We start from the raw sequence: 17,170 nt of genomic DNA on the forward strand, positions 1-17,170 counted from the left end.
TTCAGTGCGGCATGGTGTTGTTCAGTGCGGGATGGTGTTGTTCAGTGCAGGATGGTGTTGTTCAGTGCGGCATGGTGTTGTTCAGTGCGGCATGGTGTTGTTCAGTGCGGCATAATGTTGTTCAGTGCGGCATAATGTTGTTCAGTGCGGGATGGTGTTGTTCATTGCGGCATGGTGTTGTTCAGTGCGGCATGGTGTTGTTCAGTGCGGCATGGTGTTGTTCAGTGCGGGATGGTGTTGCTCAGTGCAGGATGGTGTTGTTCAGTGCGGCATGGTGTTGTTCAGTGCGGCATGGTGTTGTTCATTTCGGCATAATGTTGTTCAGTGCGGCATAATGTTGTTTAGTGCGGCATGGTGTTGTTCAGTGCGGGATGGTGTTGTTCAGTGCGTTATAATGTTGTTCAGTGCGGCATGGTGTTGTTCAGTGCGGCATGGTGTTGTTCAGTGCGGCATGTTGTTGTTCAGTGCGGCATAATGTTGTTCAGTGCGGCATAATGTTGTTCAGTGCGGCATGGTGTTGTTCAGTGCGGGATGGTGTTGTTCAGTGCGGGATGGTGTTGTTCAGTGCGGCATGGTGTTCAATGCGGAATGGTGTTGTTCAGTGCAGGATGGTGTTGTTCAGTGCGGCATGGTGTTGTTCAGTGCGGCATAATGTTGTTCAGTGCGGCATGGTGTTGTTCAGTGCGGCATGGTGTTGTTCAGTGCGGCATGGTGTTGTTCAGTGCGGCATAATGTTGTTCAGTGCGGCATGGTGTTGTTCAGTGCGGCATGGTGTTGTTCAGTGCGGCATAATGTTCAGTGCGGCATAATGTTGTTCAGTGCGGCATGGTGTTGTTCAGTGCGGGATGGTGTTGTTCAGTGCAGGATGGTGTTGTTCAGTGCGGCATGGTGTTCAGTGCGGGATGGTGTCTTTCAGTGCGGCATGGTGTCGTTCAGTGCGGCATGGTGTCTTTCAGTGCGGCATGGTGTCGTTCAGTGAGGCATGGTGTATTTCAGTGCGGCATGGTGTTGTTTAGTGCGGCATGGTGTTGTTCAGTGCGGGATGGTGTTGTTCAGTGTGGCATGGTGTTCAGTGCGGCATGGTGTTGTTCAGTGCGGTATCGTGTTGTTCAGTGCGGTATCGTGTTTCTCAGTGCGGTATCGTGTTGTTCAGTGCAGTATCGTTGTGTTGTTCGTATTGTGTTTAACAGTTAGCCTCTAACACTTAGCCTCTAACACTTAGCCTCTAGCATCTAGAAGGTAAATAAATAGGAAGGAAGGACTCACCGGTGACGTCTTCGCCCACGTCCAAGCGTTGTACTTTGTATTTTCATCCTTCTGACAGTGGAAAACATAGCCAACAAACACCGTGGAACCTAAACGAATGAAAGAAAACTATCATTTGGCCACAACCAACATTCACAGATACAACACAATGTGACGTGCGGGGTTGAGGTTAAAGGTTGAGTGAAGGGCCCTCGTTTTAAACTACTTTTTTGAAAAGGATTGGGAACAAGTAAGACGTATTTAATTTATTTAATGGGAAGTAGTAAGAGCTATTGAATTTAATCTATGTATTATATTCTATTGTATTGTATTCTGTTGTATTCTTTTGGATTGTATTCACACTAACCCCACTAAAACTTCAGCCCACAAAAACTCGCCTCTGGCGCCTAGCCTCTGGCACTTAGCCTCTAACACTTAGCCTTTAACACTTAGCCTTTAACACTTAGCCTTTAACACTTAGCCTAGAAGGTGAATAAATAGGGTTAAAGGTTGAGTGAAGGGACCTCGTTTTAAACTACTTTTTTGTAAAGGAGTGGGAACAAGTAAGACGTATTTAATTTATTTAATGGGAAGTAGTAAGACTTATTAAATTTATTTAATCTACTTTTCTTCCCAGGCAAAATTTGATGTGCTGCAATTCCAAATTTCCAAAGTGAATGAAGGAATGAAGTCCTTTAAATTATGATTTTGTATAAATACTAGGCATTAACACAAAATCGACGGCACAAAATGGGCAGACTTTACTTGTTTGAAAAGGACTGGTTACAAGACAGACTTTTTTAATTTATTTAATGGGAAGAAGACTTATTTAGTTTAATTGATCTATTTTTGTTCCCTGGCAAAATTCGATTTGCTGCAATTCCAAATTTCCAAAGTGAATGAAGGAAAGAAGTCGTTTAAATTATGATTTTGTTTAAATACTAGGCATAGACACAAAATCTACGGCACAAAATGGGCAGACTTTACTTGTTTGAAGAGGACTGGTTACAAGACAGACTTTTCTGATTTATTTAATGGGAAGAGGACTTATTTAGTTTATTTAATCTATTTTTGTTCCCTGGCAAAATTGGATTTGCTGAAATTGTATTTTGCCAAATCTTGCCTTGAGACCTGATAGGAAGTATTAAACGCTTAGTTAAATCAATACAAGTTGGTAATAAGAGCGAGTAATGTTGGTTGAACCGATGAATGAAGGTTGAAAGCAATTTAAATTATGACTTTGTATAAATACTAGATATTAACAGAACATCTACTGCGCGAAATGGGCAGAGTTTACTTGTTTGAGAAGGAGTGGCTTATTCAAAACTAAGATTTATTTAATCTGTTTGTTCCCAGGCAAAATTGGATGTGATGCAATTCCAAATTTCACCACATGATGGTGCCCAATTTTGACTTCATAGGACATATTAAACACTTAGCTTGTTATTATGTTCAAGGTAATCAGATTTGTTTATTATTCTAATGGCCTCTTCAAAACTATTCTGGATTACTACTTTGGATCTATTCTACATTACTTGGCAACAACATACTCTAACAGATTAGGCAGTATAATCATATCTGTTAACTTGAGAGTGCCCACACTCAATCTACTTATCGTGATGTGTTAAATCAATTACTGTTAGACATTATTTGTCTGATAATCTACCAAATCTTTGAATTGAAGAATTTGTGATTTAATTAATAGCTTGTTGTTATGTTAAGGGTAATCAGACTTGTATATAATTCTAATGGCCTTCTTTTGAAAACTATTCTGAATTACAACTTTGGATCTTATATTACTTTGCAACAATCTACTCCGTGACAGATTAGGCAGTATAATCACATATGTTAACTTCAGTGCCCACACTGTATTTATTTATGGTTATTTGTTAAATCAAGTACTGTTAGACATGAAATAGGAAGTGTTTAACATAAATGTTATGGCTACTCACCATTGTAGCTCGCTCCTGGTCAATGATACGAGCCTCTTCTTGCAGTGGAAAACTTGCAGCCAACAAACACCGTGGAACCTAAAGGAATGAAATTAAACATTAACATTTCGCCTCGACCAATTTTCACACGTACAACTCAACGCGGCTACACTTCTGCTATTACAAACGTAAATCTCCTTAAACACAATGAGTGTTACTTACCGTGTACGCTCTAGACGGTCCAGTTGCAAGCAGAAAATAAAGATATTTCTGTTGATAATCGTCGCTGCTCAGTGGCTCACGGCCATCGCGCCAACAGATTTGAATTTTGGCGGAGGTTCGGGCAATTACGTCATATCCACGGCACATGACTGCGACGTAATACCCGCTTATCTGAAACGGCAGTTAAAAGTAGAGTTACATCAAGTTTTCTTGGAACCTAAACGAATGAAAGAAAACTATCATTTGGCCACAACCAACATTCACAGATACAACACAACGTGCGGGGTTGGGGTTAAAGATTGAGTGAAGGGCCCTCGTTTTAAACTACTGTTTTGAAAAGGAGTGGGAACAAGTAAGACGTATTTAATTTATTTAATGGGAAGTAGTAAGACTTATTAAATTTATTTAATCTACTTTTCTTCCCAGGCAAAATTTGATGTGCTGCAATTCCAAATTTCCAAAGTGAATGAAGGAATGAAGTCCTTTAAATTATGATTTTGTATAAATACTAGGCATTAACACAAAATCGACGGCACAAAATGGGCAGACTTTACTTGTTTGAAAAGGACTGGTTACAAGACAGACTTTTTTAATTTATTTAATGGGAAGAAGACTTATTTAGTTTAATTGATCTATTTTTGTTCCCTGCCAAAATTCGATTTGCTGCAATTCCAAATTTCCAAAGTGAATGAAGGAAAGAAGTCGTTTAAATTATGATTTTGTTTAAATACTAGGCATAGACACAAAATCTACGGCACAAAATGGGCAGACTTTACTTGTTTGAAGAGGACTGGTTACAAGACAGACTTTTCTGATTTATTTAATGGGAAGAGGACTTATTTAGTTTATTTAATCTATTTTTGTTCCCTGGCAAAATTGGATTTGCTGAAATTGTATTTTGCCAAATCTCGATTTGAGACCTGATAGGAAGTATTAAACGCTTAGTTAAATCAATACAAGTTGGTAATAAGAGCGAGTAATGTTGGTTGAACTGATGAATGAAGGTTGAAAGCAATTTAAATTATGACTTTGTATAAATACTAGATATTAACAGAACATCTACTGCGCAAAATGGGCAGAGTTTACTTGTTTGAGAAGGAGTGGCTTATTCAAAACTAAGATTTATGTAATCTGTTTGTTCCCAGGCAAAATTGGATGTGATGCAATTCCAAATTTCACCACATGATGGTGCCCAATTTTGACTTCATAGGACATATTAAACACTTAGCTTGTTATTATGTTCAAGGTAATCAGATTTGTTTATCATTCTAATGGCCTCTTCAAAACTATTCTGGATTACTACTTTGGATCTATTCTACATTACTTGGCAACAACATACTCTGTAACAGATTAGGCAGTATAATCACATATGTTAACTTGAGAGTGCCCACACTCAATCTACTTATCGTGATGTGTTAAATCAATTACTGTTAGACATTATTTGTCTGATAATCTACCAAATCTTTGAATTGAAGAATTTGTGATTTAATTAATAGCTTGTTCAGGGTAATCAGACTTGTATATAATTCTAATGGCCTTCTTTTGAAAACTATTCTGAATTACAACTTTGGATCTTATATTACTTTGCAACAATCTACTCCGTGACAGATTAGGCAGTATAATCACATATGTTAACTTCAGTGCCCACACTGTATTTATTTATGGTTATTTGTTAAATCAAGTACTGTTAGACATGAAATAGGAAGTGTTTAACATAAATGTTATGGCTACTCACCATTGTAGCTCGCTCCTGGTCAATGATACGAGCCTCTTCTTGCAGTGGAAAACTTGCAGCCAACAAACACCGTGGAACCTAAAGGAATGAAATTAAACATTAACATTTCGCCTCGACCAATTTTCACACGTACAACGCAACGCGGCTACACTTCTGCTATTACAAACGTAAATCTCCTTAAACACAATGAGTGTTACTTACCGTGTACGCTCTAGACGGTCCAGTTGCAAGCAGAAAATAAAGATATTTCTGTTGATAATCGTCGCTGCTCAGTGGCTCACGGCCATCGCGCCAACAGATTTGAATTTTGGCGGAGGTTCGGGCAATTACGTCATATCCGCGGCATTTGACTGCGACGTAATACCCGCTTATCTGAAACGGCAGTTAAAAGTAGAGTTACATCAAGTTTTCTTGGAACCTAAACGAATGAAAGAAAACTATCATTTGGCCACAACCAACATTCACAGATACAACACAACGTGCGGGGTTGAGGTTAAAGATTGAGTGAAGGGCCCTCGTTTTAAACTACTGTTTTGAAAAGGAGTGGGAACAAGTAAGACGTATTTAATTTATTTAATGGGAAGTAGTAAGACTTATTAAATTTATTTAATCTACTTTTCTTCCCAGGCAAAATTTGATGTGCTGCAATTCCAAATTTCCAAAGTGAATGAAGGAATGAAGTCCTTTAAATTATGATTTTGTATAAATACTAGGCATTAACACAAAATCGACGGCACAAAATGGGCAGACTTTACTTGTTTGAAAAGGACTGGTTACAAGACAGACTTTTTTAATTTATTTAATGGGAAGAAGACTTATTTAGTTTAATTGATCTATTTTTGTTCCCTGCCAAAATTCGATTTGCTGCAATTCCAAATTTCCAAAGTGAATGAAGGAAAGAAGTCGTTTAAATTATGATTTTGTTTAAATACTAGGCATAGACACAAAATCTACGGCACAAAATGGGCAGACTTTACTTGTTTGAAGAGGACTGGTTACAAGACAGACTTTTCTGATTTATTTAATGGGAAGAGGACTTATTTAGTTTATTTAATCTATTTTTGTTCCCTGGCAAAATTGGATTTGCTGAAATTGTATTTTGCCAAATCTCGATTTGAGACCTGATAGGAAGTATTAAACGCTTAGTTAAATCAATACAAGTTGGTAAGAAGAGCGAGTAATGTTGGTTGAACCGATGAATGAAGGTTGAAAGCAATTTAAATTATGACTTTGTATAAATACTAGATATTAACAGAACATCTACTGCGCAAAATGGGCAGAGTTTACTTGTTTGAGAAGGAGTGGCTTATTCAAAACTAAGATTTATGTAATCTGTTTGTTCCCAGGCAAAATTGGATGTGATGCAATTCCAAATTTCACCACATGATGGTGCCCAATTTTGACTTCATAGGACATATTAAACACTTAGCTTGTTATTATGTTCAAGGTAATCAGATTTGTTTATCATTCTAATGGCCTCTTCAAAACTATTCTGGATTACTACTTTGGATCTATTCTACATTACTTGGCAACAACATACTCTGTAACAGATTAGGCAGTATAATCACATAGGTTAACTTGAGAGTGCCCACACTCAATCTACTTATCGTGATGTGTTAAATCAATTACTGTTAGACATTATTTGTCTGATAATCTACCAAATCTTTGAATTGAAGAATTTGTGATTTAATTAATAGCTTGTTCGGGGTAATCAGACTTGTATATAATTCTAATGGCCTTCTTTTGAAAACTATTCTGAATTACAACTTTGGATCTTATATTACTTTGCAACAATCTACTCGGTGACAGATTAGGCAGTATAATCACATATGTTAACTTCAGTGCCCACACTGTATTTATTTATGGTTATTTGTTAAATCAAGTACTGTTAGACATGAAATAGGAAGTGTTTAACATAAATGTTATGGCTACTCACCATTGTAGCTCGCTCCTGGTCAATGATATGAGCCTCTTCTTGCAGTGGAAAACTTGCAGCCAACAAACACCGTGGAACCTAAAGGAATGAAATTAAACATTAACATTTCGCCCGGACCAACATTCACACGTACAACGCAACGCGGCTACACTTCTGCTATTACAAACGTAAATCTCCTTAAACACAACGAGTGTTACTTACCGTGTACGCTCTAGGCAAAATTGGATGTGATGCAATTCCAAATCTATCTGAAACGGCAGTTAAAAGTAGAGTTACATCAAGTTTTCTTTTTTAATCAACACAATCATTTACAACCGTTGACCAGAAAGAATCGTCGAAATTCGACGTCCCCCACAAACGCCACGCTCACTCGCTTTTCAGGGCAACAAAAGTACTTCTTTTTAAAAACGATGAGTTGTACTTACCGTGTACGCTCTGGACGGTCCAGTTGCAAGCAGAAAATAAAAATATTTCTCTTGTTAGTCGTATGTTACCATCCGCTGTGTCTTTGTCAACATCGCCGCCATTTTCCTACTTCCTGCTGCGAGCCACGCCCACGGATTTAAATTTGGGCGGAAGCTCTTTCCATTGGCGTCGTTTTCGCGTATAGCAAATCCGATTGGTTGGGAAGGGGGCACGGTTATGCAGCCGAGGAGTCCTGTGATCGGTGGGATGTAAAGTAGGCGTCGACGTCACGTCCGCGTCACGTGACCACGACGTGGCAGACGTCAAATAGCAACCGCTGTTTTGTTTAGTAGACTTACAGTTGTTATGCATTGACATAATGGCGCACACACCAAATAGATTTAAATAAATTAAATAATTCTTCTGCCCACTCTCTTTTAAACAAGTTAACTCTCCCCGCGGATTTGAATTCCGGCGAAAGTTACGCCCATCGACGTCACGTATGTCACGTGACCACGACGTGGCAGATGTCATATAGCAACCGCTGTTTTGTTTAGTAGATTTACAGTTGTTATGCATTGGCATAATGGTGTGCACTCAAAATAGATTTAAATAAATTAAATATTTCTTCTGCCTACTCCCTTTTAAACAAGTTAACTCTGCCCACGTCCATTGACGTCTTGTCTGCGTCACGTGACCACGACGTAGCGACGTCATATAGTAACCGCTGTTTTGACCAGTAGACTTAGTTATTATGCGTTGACATAATGGCGCACTGGTTAGCATGGCCACCTCTTAAGCATGATGATGCGGGTTCGACGCCTGATCAATGTTAGCATGGAGTGAGCTGAAGTGCATGGCGCTGAAGATTTGAATCTTTGAAATGCGCTGAGGTCTGACATATCAGGCAGAATGGTTTGCCATCACGTTCAACAAAAAATAGAAACTTTCCCACTCTGATTAAAACGTCCTGTGTTCATCTACGTATTTTCGTTTTGCTGTGCATCTTTTCCCTGCCATTTCGAGAGCCCAATTGACACTCATAGTTTAAAGAAATGTGTTTGCCCATCCTACTTTGTGGAATTTCACCACATGCGCTTTTGACCAAAATACCAAATTGAACTCAAGTGAAGCCAACACGCACAACCCCCCCCCCCCCCCCCCCCCCCCCCCCCCACACACACACACACACAAATGTTGATATGAACATAAAAGAGCCGCATGCGGTTCGGGAGTTGCGGCTTGGCCAAACCTGTACTATACAACTTTATTTGTATAAAATTTTCACAACAGCTGTCACACAAACAAAGCGGGAAAAACCGAAGACGTGCGTGTTCCGCCCACGCTGGATTTATTTGCACCTTTGAAAAGACACCGTATTGCCGCAGATGTGGCAAAGAGTACTTTTGGGCATCTGAGACGGAAGGATGTCCAAAGCATCACGTCACCTGCTCTGGTAGGCATGGTGGTGGGACGTTGAGGTCAACCGCTTTGGGGTTGGCTGACTCTTTGATCGCAGGATGCCACACACTTGAAGACAGAAGCAGAAAAGCAGAGCTAAATGCAAAATGTACTCACCGGTGACTCCAATTTTTTTCCCCCCTGAAGAAACAGCTGGACGGGTGGCCCCGGCTGGCCAGTGGGACTCTTGTTATTCTGACCCTTTTTAGTGCGCGTTTGGGGCAACAACCGTTTTTTGTGGCGCTCTCTTCTGGTTCAAAAGTGCCCTGCATGTGAATTTGCTTTTCCTGCCTTCTGATTGGATGAGCGCCGGTGTGACGCGGTGCCTCTGTCACCGTGGCGGGGGGTATACGTTGGCATCGGAGCGTCTGCCAACGTCTGAGACCGGCTGGCAGTGTATCGGAGGTGTCGAGTGCGGTGCCGCTGGAGCTCACTCACCAGCTGGTGTTAGGGCCACAGAATGAAGGCCAAGGAGAAGAATAGAAAGAGAAACAGAAACTTCTCCTCCAATTGTTTGATTTGTCTCTTCTGAGCTTCGATGAATTCTTTCAGCTCTTTGTTCCTCTAGGACGGACAAATGGAAAGTGGCATTCAAAAGCCAGTAAGCGTGCAAGTAAGTGCCGGGCTGGCTTTGGGCCCTTACCTGTTGCGCGCTGTGCAGCAGATCCATTCTCTCTTGGAGGATGCAAGCGTCGCGCTCCCTCAACTCGCACATCAGGGCTCGCTTCTGCCCTTCTGCCTGCAGAACATATCCTAGCACAGCTCAAGGTCAGAATTGTTGGGGCACATTGCCGGAGTTCCCCTTGGCTGATGTCGCGTGTCTGTCTACCTTCTCACTTTCAATGTCCAACATCTTCTGTTGAAGTGCTGACTTGGTCACTTTGATGTATTCTAACCACTGAGGAAAGGCTGCTGTCACATAAGCAGAATGCGAGAGCGTGCGTGGACGTGCGCGTTACCTTCTCGGCTAGGGTGAGAAGGGTCCTGGCGTGAATCACGACCACCTGCTCCTCGTTGGTGAGATTCTGCAAGAGCCCAAAGGCACAGCGTCAACAAGCTTCTTTCAGCGCAAAGCCTTCCAAAAGTCACATTTGAGCCGCCGAGTCTCGTGGAGTGCGAACATAAGGAGTTCGACATACACTTACGGCGTTATAGCCCAGGATGTCCAGCTTCTTCATCAGATCACTGATGACGATGTCCGGGGGAAAGGCGCAAGGAGCAATGTAAGGTGTTCTGGGACCTCAGGTTAAGGTTAGGGTTGCGAGGGACGCCTTACGTACGCTCACGCCCTCGGCCTCGCAGTAGATCTGCAAAGGGCTGAGGCCGTCTGGGAAACGGACTTGCAGAAACTTCAAGACGGGGGAGCGCCACTCCCTCTCCTGAAAGGCAGAGGCATGCATCCGTCCGTCCGTCCGTCCGTCCGTCCGTCCGTCCGTCCGTCACATCTCTGGCCTCAACACGCTTGTGCGAGTCTTCCCACCTCCAGCTCCAGGATGCGGAACTCAAGCAGTTCGTTTTGGTCTCGGATATCCTGGATGTGCTCTTTCAGACGCGCTTCTTCCGCCTCCATCCGCCTGACCTGAAAAGACAGTCAGACCTCATCTGCGGGGCTTCCCGACAGGTGTGACGCCAAGCGACTCCGCCCAGCGCCTTTCTTTCCGTCACCTTTTCGGCCAACTGCTGATTGCTCTGACGCAGCAGCTGCTTCTCCTCCACCCACTTGACATTCTAGAAGAGACAAACGCGTGGACAGCTTTGGAATGTTGTGTCATTTTCATCCACAAATTCTTTGGTTGACTGGAAAATGACATTTGCTTTTCTCCGCATTTTCCCAGCCACGTTCGGGGGGGGGGGGGGGGGGGGGGGGGTTGGTCCAGTAATGCCAGACGGATGAGTGACTGAAGAATGTAGCTATTTTGTCTGAGAAAAAGGTGTGCTCATTGATGAGCTTACCTGTCCTTGTTGCTTCAGCGCTGACTCCAGATCTGCTACTCTGCTTTGATAGTGACCCATTTCTACCATCAGCTTTTCTCTGGTCTGAAAGGAGGAGGAGGGAGGCTCCTCCTCCTCCTTTCAGACCAGAGAACACCCGAGGCTGGGTGAGAACGGGGAGGCTGCGACCCGGCCGGGGGTTGCGGGAAGGGGCGCCACCTTGATCTCCTTCTCGGCGTCGTAGTCCCCTTTCGCTGGTCTGGGCTAGCAGAGCGTAGGCTCGTTGCAGCGCTTGATATTCTTGCGTCAGCTGGCGGTAGCGAAGCTCCGCCTCTTCATGCACACACCAATGCAACACAGCACTAGTACCAGAATCAGTCAGACCGGCGACAAAGCACCCGCGACGCAAAGACGAGTCCGATTCCAGGCTGAAGAGGAATGTTTGGTGTCAATACGCTGGCAGAAATGGCGGGCTACCTCTTCGGGTTCCGTGTCGGGGGTTCTGTCGGTGTGAAAAGACAAGGACGATCCGTCCGAGTCCACCAACACGTCTTCGTCGTAGCCGTAAAATGTTTCGATGACCTGCGGGCGCGGAAGCAAACATCTCTCTGAACAAACTGAAGCGACACCTCACGATGAATCGACGAGAGGAACGATAGCGAGAAAAAGGCCATTTCATCTTGCGCAACACCAAGCAGCCGCAAACAAACAGACTCACCTTGCAGGACCTCACGCTTTGTTCCTCCTCAGAGATTCTCGACGTCGGTATCGTAGCAGCAAATCTCTCTCCTGTCGACACAAATAATCCGCCTTTGAGATTCTTTGGATGCAAAGGGAACGAACGGCTCCGGCGCAGAAACAAACGCGACTCACAATGACATTTCTGACATGAGCTCCTGTCTCCAGAGCCTGAAAAACACGTCACCGGTGATGATTGGAGGGACGCTCGTCTTTTCCAAAAGTGACAACTACAGGGTGTGTCAGGGTTTTCCAGATTATCTTTATCGTATCATTGTGTTCCTTTGACTTTGACTGCGACCTGTAATAAATAATATTATTTATCCCTTATTTATCCCTATCGCTTATCCCTTCCTACACAAAGTCGTAAAACACCCCTTGCTATGTTTTGACTAGAGGTCAAGGGCTTCCTCTATTCAATCCACTCTTACACCCACCCTGTTTCTCTTAATTAAAATGCTCGTGCAGGAGCCGAGAGTCAGACTTCATTCGTACAACGGATGGACTCTCCACCTGCAGGTGTCCAAAAGAACTTACTTGTCTCCCGTGTGGTTCTTGCAAAATAAGTTGGAGCGAGCGCAACTCTAACAGGGTGCATTTTGCCACTAGCTGCCTACGGACAATGACGTCGCGCTCGCGGCTCATGGTTGACGGGCTGAGCAGCCGGGCAAGTCCGTCGTTTTCAGCGCACAGCGAGTGGCAAAGGCGCTGACAAAACGGGAGCTTTGAGCTGCTGAAAACGGCAAAACAAGTCTAAAGCGTGTTCAAACGCGTGCGCACAATGCTCCTGCTTGAAAGGTCGGAATTTAAGGGGCCAATTTTTTGGATGGCGGCCGCCGGCCAAGCTTTGGACGGAAAAGGTTTCCTGGCGACAGCGAGCGCGGCGCTGCCGTACGTGCACCGAGTCGCCTGCCTGAATACCTTGGACAAGTCGTCGATGATGTGCCGCTGCTCCACAACTTGAAGGAACTCCATTTCACCGTCCTGCTGGCCGCAACCGCGGTCCAGGTCATTGAGCGAACTAGGCCTTCTCTGTGGAACACAAATGCAGTGGACTCTGTTGGCACGCCGCCGTTGTCCGCGTCGACTTACCAAGCTTGCCATCTCCTCGTTCTCCTGGGTGACAAAGCGCACTTTGTTTTCAAGGCGACACAGCACCAGCGAGAGTTCTTCATTCTTCCTGCTCAGGCGTTTGTTTTTGTACAGGAGTGGCAGAAACTGGCTTTCTGTTTCTCTCAGTCGCTTTAGCTGCAAGCATGAAGTGCGGGATGTGAAAGACGCACAACACGCGGGCCAGAATGTATCCATTCCTTTTGCATCGGTTTGAACGGAATCGTGGCTTTGGCTCCCAATAAAAGACATCTACCAGGCAACCGACTCGCCGCGCCGCTCAACTAATAAGCAAGCGCAATGGGTGCCTCGCTGGATGGCGCGCATCAAACGTAGCGCAAACCTTCAAGCGTGCCGTCAATAAATTACCAGTTCATTGCGCTCTTCAGAAAGCAGGGCGTTTCGATCCTCCAGTTTCCTGATGACTGCGCTGAGCTCAGCGATTTTCAGATGAAACCGTCGCGTGTCCCGATCCTCCTGAGACTGAAAACGCCCCGCAACACACACACACAAGCACTCGTTCAAAGTTCAAAACTGTTTTTGTGCTACCTTCCTCCAGCAACGAACTAAGTCATGCGTACTGCAAGTGTGTGATGAGGTGGCTTACGCAATGAAGAGGATTGCTAGTAGCGGCGTTGACCCCACTTCCAGGGTAGTTTAGGCCCGCCCTTTGGGAATCCCTCAGGGCAGCGATCTGCTGCTCGGCAGCCTGAGTCTGCAGCTGAAGGCGGTGGACGTGGCCGGCCCCAGGGCTTCATCCAAAACACTAACCGCTCTGTCTTTCAGCTTGATCTCATCCGTCTGGATGTACAAACGGGGAGCGCTCAGGCAGGCGGGCAAACTCATTTGCCAGAATTGTGACAAAAACAAAGAGAGCAACCGGCCAATTTTTTTCTTGAATCGACTAGAACACCTTTGCTGTGACAAAAGCGAAGCGAGCAACCGGACATTTTCTTCTTGTGAAATAGAATAGAATAGAATGCCTTAGGTGTCATTGCACTGCAGGTATACAACGAAATTGGGAACATAGCCACGCACCGCGCATCTGATCAGTCCTACCAGTCGGCGGATCTCCCTCTCGCAGTCTCTCTTGGTTCGGCTCAGCTCCTCCCGATGCTGGTGATGAGCCGATCGGAGCTCGGCCGCTCGGGACTGCCAGGCCTGCTGGGCCGCTGCCAGGGCTTCTTCCGCGCTCCTGGTGGAGGCGACACCGCTCGGTCTCCCGACACCGCCGCGTCTCCTCCACCTCCGCCAGCAAAGCGCCCCCCCTCCTCACCTGAGCAGACATTGCGCCACACCGGGCCGTTGAGACCGCAACGGAGCGCCGCGACGCTTACTGGGGACAAGCTACACAATACGGTAGCGGCCGCATCGAAGCCCGACGTGGCGTGCGGATAGTCAGACACGGATAGAGCGGATCACCTTGTCCATGGAGCCGTCCCTCAGGCTGAGGACCAAGGCATTCAGTCGCTGGATCTCTCCATCTTTGATTTTGATCACTCTCATCAGCTCCATTTCATGCTGCCGCAGTAATGTCTCCCTGGTAATGGCTAACTCTTTCTGCTTCTCCTCATGGAGTTTGCTTTTGAGTTCCGTCATGGCGGCGGTGGCACGGTGGTGCTCCGCCCGCAGGTCCTGACTTCTCTCTCTCTCCAGACAGCTGACCTGACATGACTTAGACTTAGACTTAGACAAACTTTATTGTCATCTTGTCTGCACATGGTGCATACAAAACGAAATTCCGTTGCATACGTCTTACAACAAAGTAGTGATATTGCAGTTGAATAGAAGTAACATACCCTATGAAAATATATATATATACATATATACTATATATATATATATATATATATATATATATATATTAAAAATAAGTATAAAGTGCAGCAGTGATAATTATGCAATAGTGCAAGTAGGCAAAACAGTATTCAAGAGTGTGCAGAGGAATGCTAAACCATGTATTAAACTTCTATTTAAAGGGTTTATACAAGTTCAGTAAAGTTGGTAGTGCGAGATAGTGCAAGATAGAGGTCCGTAGTGTCATAAAGTACAGTTCTGTGAATGTGTGATGCAGAGTTCAGTTTAGAGCTCAACAGTTCTAGTGTTCAACAGTCTGATGACAGCAGGGAAAAAGCTGTTGCAGAACCTGGTGGACCTGCAGCGGATGCTGCAAACCTCTTCCCAGAGGGCAGCAGGGAGAACAGTCCATGGTGGGGGTGTGATGGGTCATTGATGATGTTACGGGCACGGGACATGCAGCGCTGAGATGAAATGTCCTGAATGGAGGGAAGAGGAGCCCCTATGATCCTCTCTGCTGTCCTCACCACTCTCCTCACGTTCTTCCAATCGGAGGCGGTGCAGCCTCCACACCACACAGAGAGACAGCTTGTCAGAATGCTCTCTATGGTGCTCCTGTAGAACGTCCTCATGATGGGTGGGGGCAGGTGGGCTCTCCTCATCCTCCGCAGGAAGTACAAGCGCTTCTGTGCCCTCTTGACCAGTGCCGTAGTGTTCATAGTCCAGGTGAGGTCTTCTGTGATGTGGACCCCCAGGAATTTGGTGGTGCTGACCACCTCCACAGCTGAGCTGTTGATGATCAGTGGAGCGTGGTGAGGCTGTTTTTTCCTGAAGTCGACGATGATCTCCTTCATCTTCTCCTCATTCAGGATCAGGCTGTTTTCTCTGCACCAGCCCACCAGCTGCTCCACCTCCTCTCTGTAGTCCAGGTCGTTGTTGTCTCTGATGAGCCCCACCACCGTTGTGTCGTCTGCTGACTTCACGATGTGATTGGTGGTGAACCTGAGGACGCAGTCGTGTGTCATCAGGGTGCACAGCAGGGGGCTCAGGACGCAGCCCTGAAGGGAGCCTGTGCTGAGGGTGATGACATCAGAGGTGTTCTGTCCGACCCGGACTGACTGAGGTCTGTTGGTGAGGAAGTCTAGCAGCCAGTTGCGAAGGGGGGTGTTGAAGCCCAGGTGTTCCAATTTTCCTACCAGATGCTGTGGGATGATGGTGTTAAACGCTGAGCTGAAGTCCAGGAACAGCCTCCGCACATGGGTGTTCTTCTCCTCCAGGTGAGCCAGGCTCAGGTGAAGAACGGAGGAGATGGCGTCCTGAGTGGAGCGGTTTTGCCGGTCGGCAAACTGGAACGGGTCAAATAATAGGGGGAGTCTGGAAACGATGTGACCTTTAAGCAGCCTTTCGAAGCACTTCATCATAACCGGAGTCAGTGCAACAGGCCGGTAATCATTAAATGAGGTGATTTGAGGTTTCTTCGGCACCGGAATGATGGAGGCAGTCTTAAAGCACGCCGGCACTGTGGCTTGGCCCAGCGAGGTGTTAAAAATGTCTGTGATGACCCCAGCCAGATGACTTGCACATTCCCTGAACACACGCCCAGGAATGTTGTCGGGGCCAGGGGCCTTACAGGGGTTGACTCTCCTCAGGGTCTTCAACACATCGGCGGAGTCAAGGCAGAGTACCTCCTCTTCCTGATGGGGGACAGTTTTAACTGCTGGAGTGCCGTTTAGTGCCTCGAACCTCCCAAAGAAGTTATTTAGACCATTTAGAAAGTCAGCATCAACTACACCCACCGGGGGGGGGGAGGGTGAGTTGTAGTCTGTAATCGCCCGTATGCCTTGCCACATACTCCTGATGTTTTTGACGTCGTGGAAACGATCCTGAAATTTTCGACTGCGGTCTCGCTTCGCTATCCTGATGGCACGGTTCAAGTTGGCTCTCGCTGTCCTCAGTGTCTCCTTGTCGCCAGACTTGAAGGCAGAATTCCGCGCTCGTAGCGTTTGACGTACCTCCTCAGTCATCCAGGGTCGTTGGTTGCCCCGGGTGATGATATTCTTAGTGGTGCTGACGTCCTCGGTGCATTTGTTGATGTAGGCTGACACAGTCATGGCACACGCATGTCTAATCTACATCGGGAAAACTGGGAGGGAGGGAGGCAGGCAGGGAGGCAGGCAGGGAGGCAGGCAGGGAGGCAGGCAGTGTCTGTCTGTTGAGGTTTTCACCTTGTTCTTCTCCTGCTGAAGTTCTAACTGGACGTCCATCAGTTTGGTTCTCAGCTCGTCATTGGCGGCCTGAAGGGCGTCCGTTCGCTCCGCCTTGGCCCGCCCTGCCGGAGCTCGTTTGGACATCTCTTACTCGAGTCTCGCCCGGTCGTCAGTCAGAGATCACAACATTTGTACCTGGAGAGCACAAACGCAGCGCTGTTTTCCACTGGCTTCGAACTCAACTTCAATCGGTACCGTAACTTACAACATCATAAACATAGAACTAGCTTGACTTATTCATTGAATAAATGCATTTGGTTCTTCAAAACTGCATCACGCAACATACGTAGCGTGACCGAGACGGCCGTTATCCACCTGCGTGAAGTTATTTGGTGAAATGAATGAGATGTTTAAGACACCATCGTTCTGTCTCTATGTAGATGAAGGTAAA

General features: G+C 45.6%; 1 protein-coding gene across 5 annotated transcripts; it reads right to left on the reverse strand.

The window, feature by feature from the left end:
- Positions 1-8,701: 8,701 nt before the first annotated feature.
- On the reverse strand, positions 8,702-10,184 carry LOC148378559 (janus kinase and microtubule-interacting protein 3-like). Of its 5 annotated transcripts, none has more exons than XR_015855791.1 (5): positions 10,081-10,184; positions 9,895-9,960; positions 9,765-9,833; positions 9,579-9,688; positions 8,702-9,499 (listed from the first exon to the last, which is right to left on the reverse strand). XR_015855791.1 is itself a non-coding variant. In XM_088367784.1 (3 exons), the coding sequence occupies exons 1-3, from the start codon at positions 10,111-10,113 to the stop codon at positions 9,705-9,707; spliced, it is 228 nt and encodes a 75-aa protein (XP_088223910.1). In that variant the 5' UTR covers positions 10,114-10,184; the 3' UTR covers positions 9,695-9,704. The 5 variants fall into 5 exon arrangements, 1 of the variants encoding a protein (XP_088223910.1); XR_015855793.1 differs by having other exon boundaries at positions 8,702-9,004; positions 9,374-9,499; positions 9,765-9,960; XR_015855790.1 differs by having other exon boundaries at positions 9,765-9,960.
- Between the last annotated feature and the right edge of the window lie 6,986 nt (positions 10,185-17,170).

This window comes from Syngnathus floridae, unplaced genomic scaffold (assembly GCF_059516105.1).
Source record: "Syngnathus floridae isolate MCC-2025c unplaced genomic scaffold, RoL_Sflo_1.0 HiC_scaffold_38, whole genome shotgun sequence".
Lineage (NCBI taxonomy): Eukaryota > Metazoa > Chordata > Actinopteri > Syngnathiformes > Syngnathidae > Syngnathus > Syngnathus floridae.

What these genes read in the sequence shown, in the direction of transcription:
- LOC148378559 (XM_088367784.1), bottom strand. Translation starts at nt 10,113, where the DNA reads ATGAAGAAGCTGGACATCCTGGGCTATAACGCC. An exon ending in ACATCCTGGGCTATAACGCC is followed by an intron (nt 9,961 to 10,080) that starts GTAAGTGTATGT and finishes GGGCTCTTGCAG; the next exon opens with AATCTCACCAACGAGGAGCA. An exon ending in TTCTCACCCTAGCCGAGAAG is followed by an intron (nt 9,834 to 9,894) that starts GTAACGCGCACG and finishes GCCTTTCCTCAG; the next exon opens with TGGTTAGAATACATCAAAGT.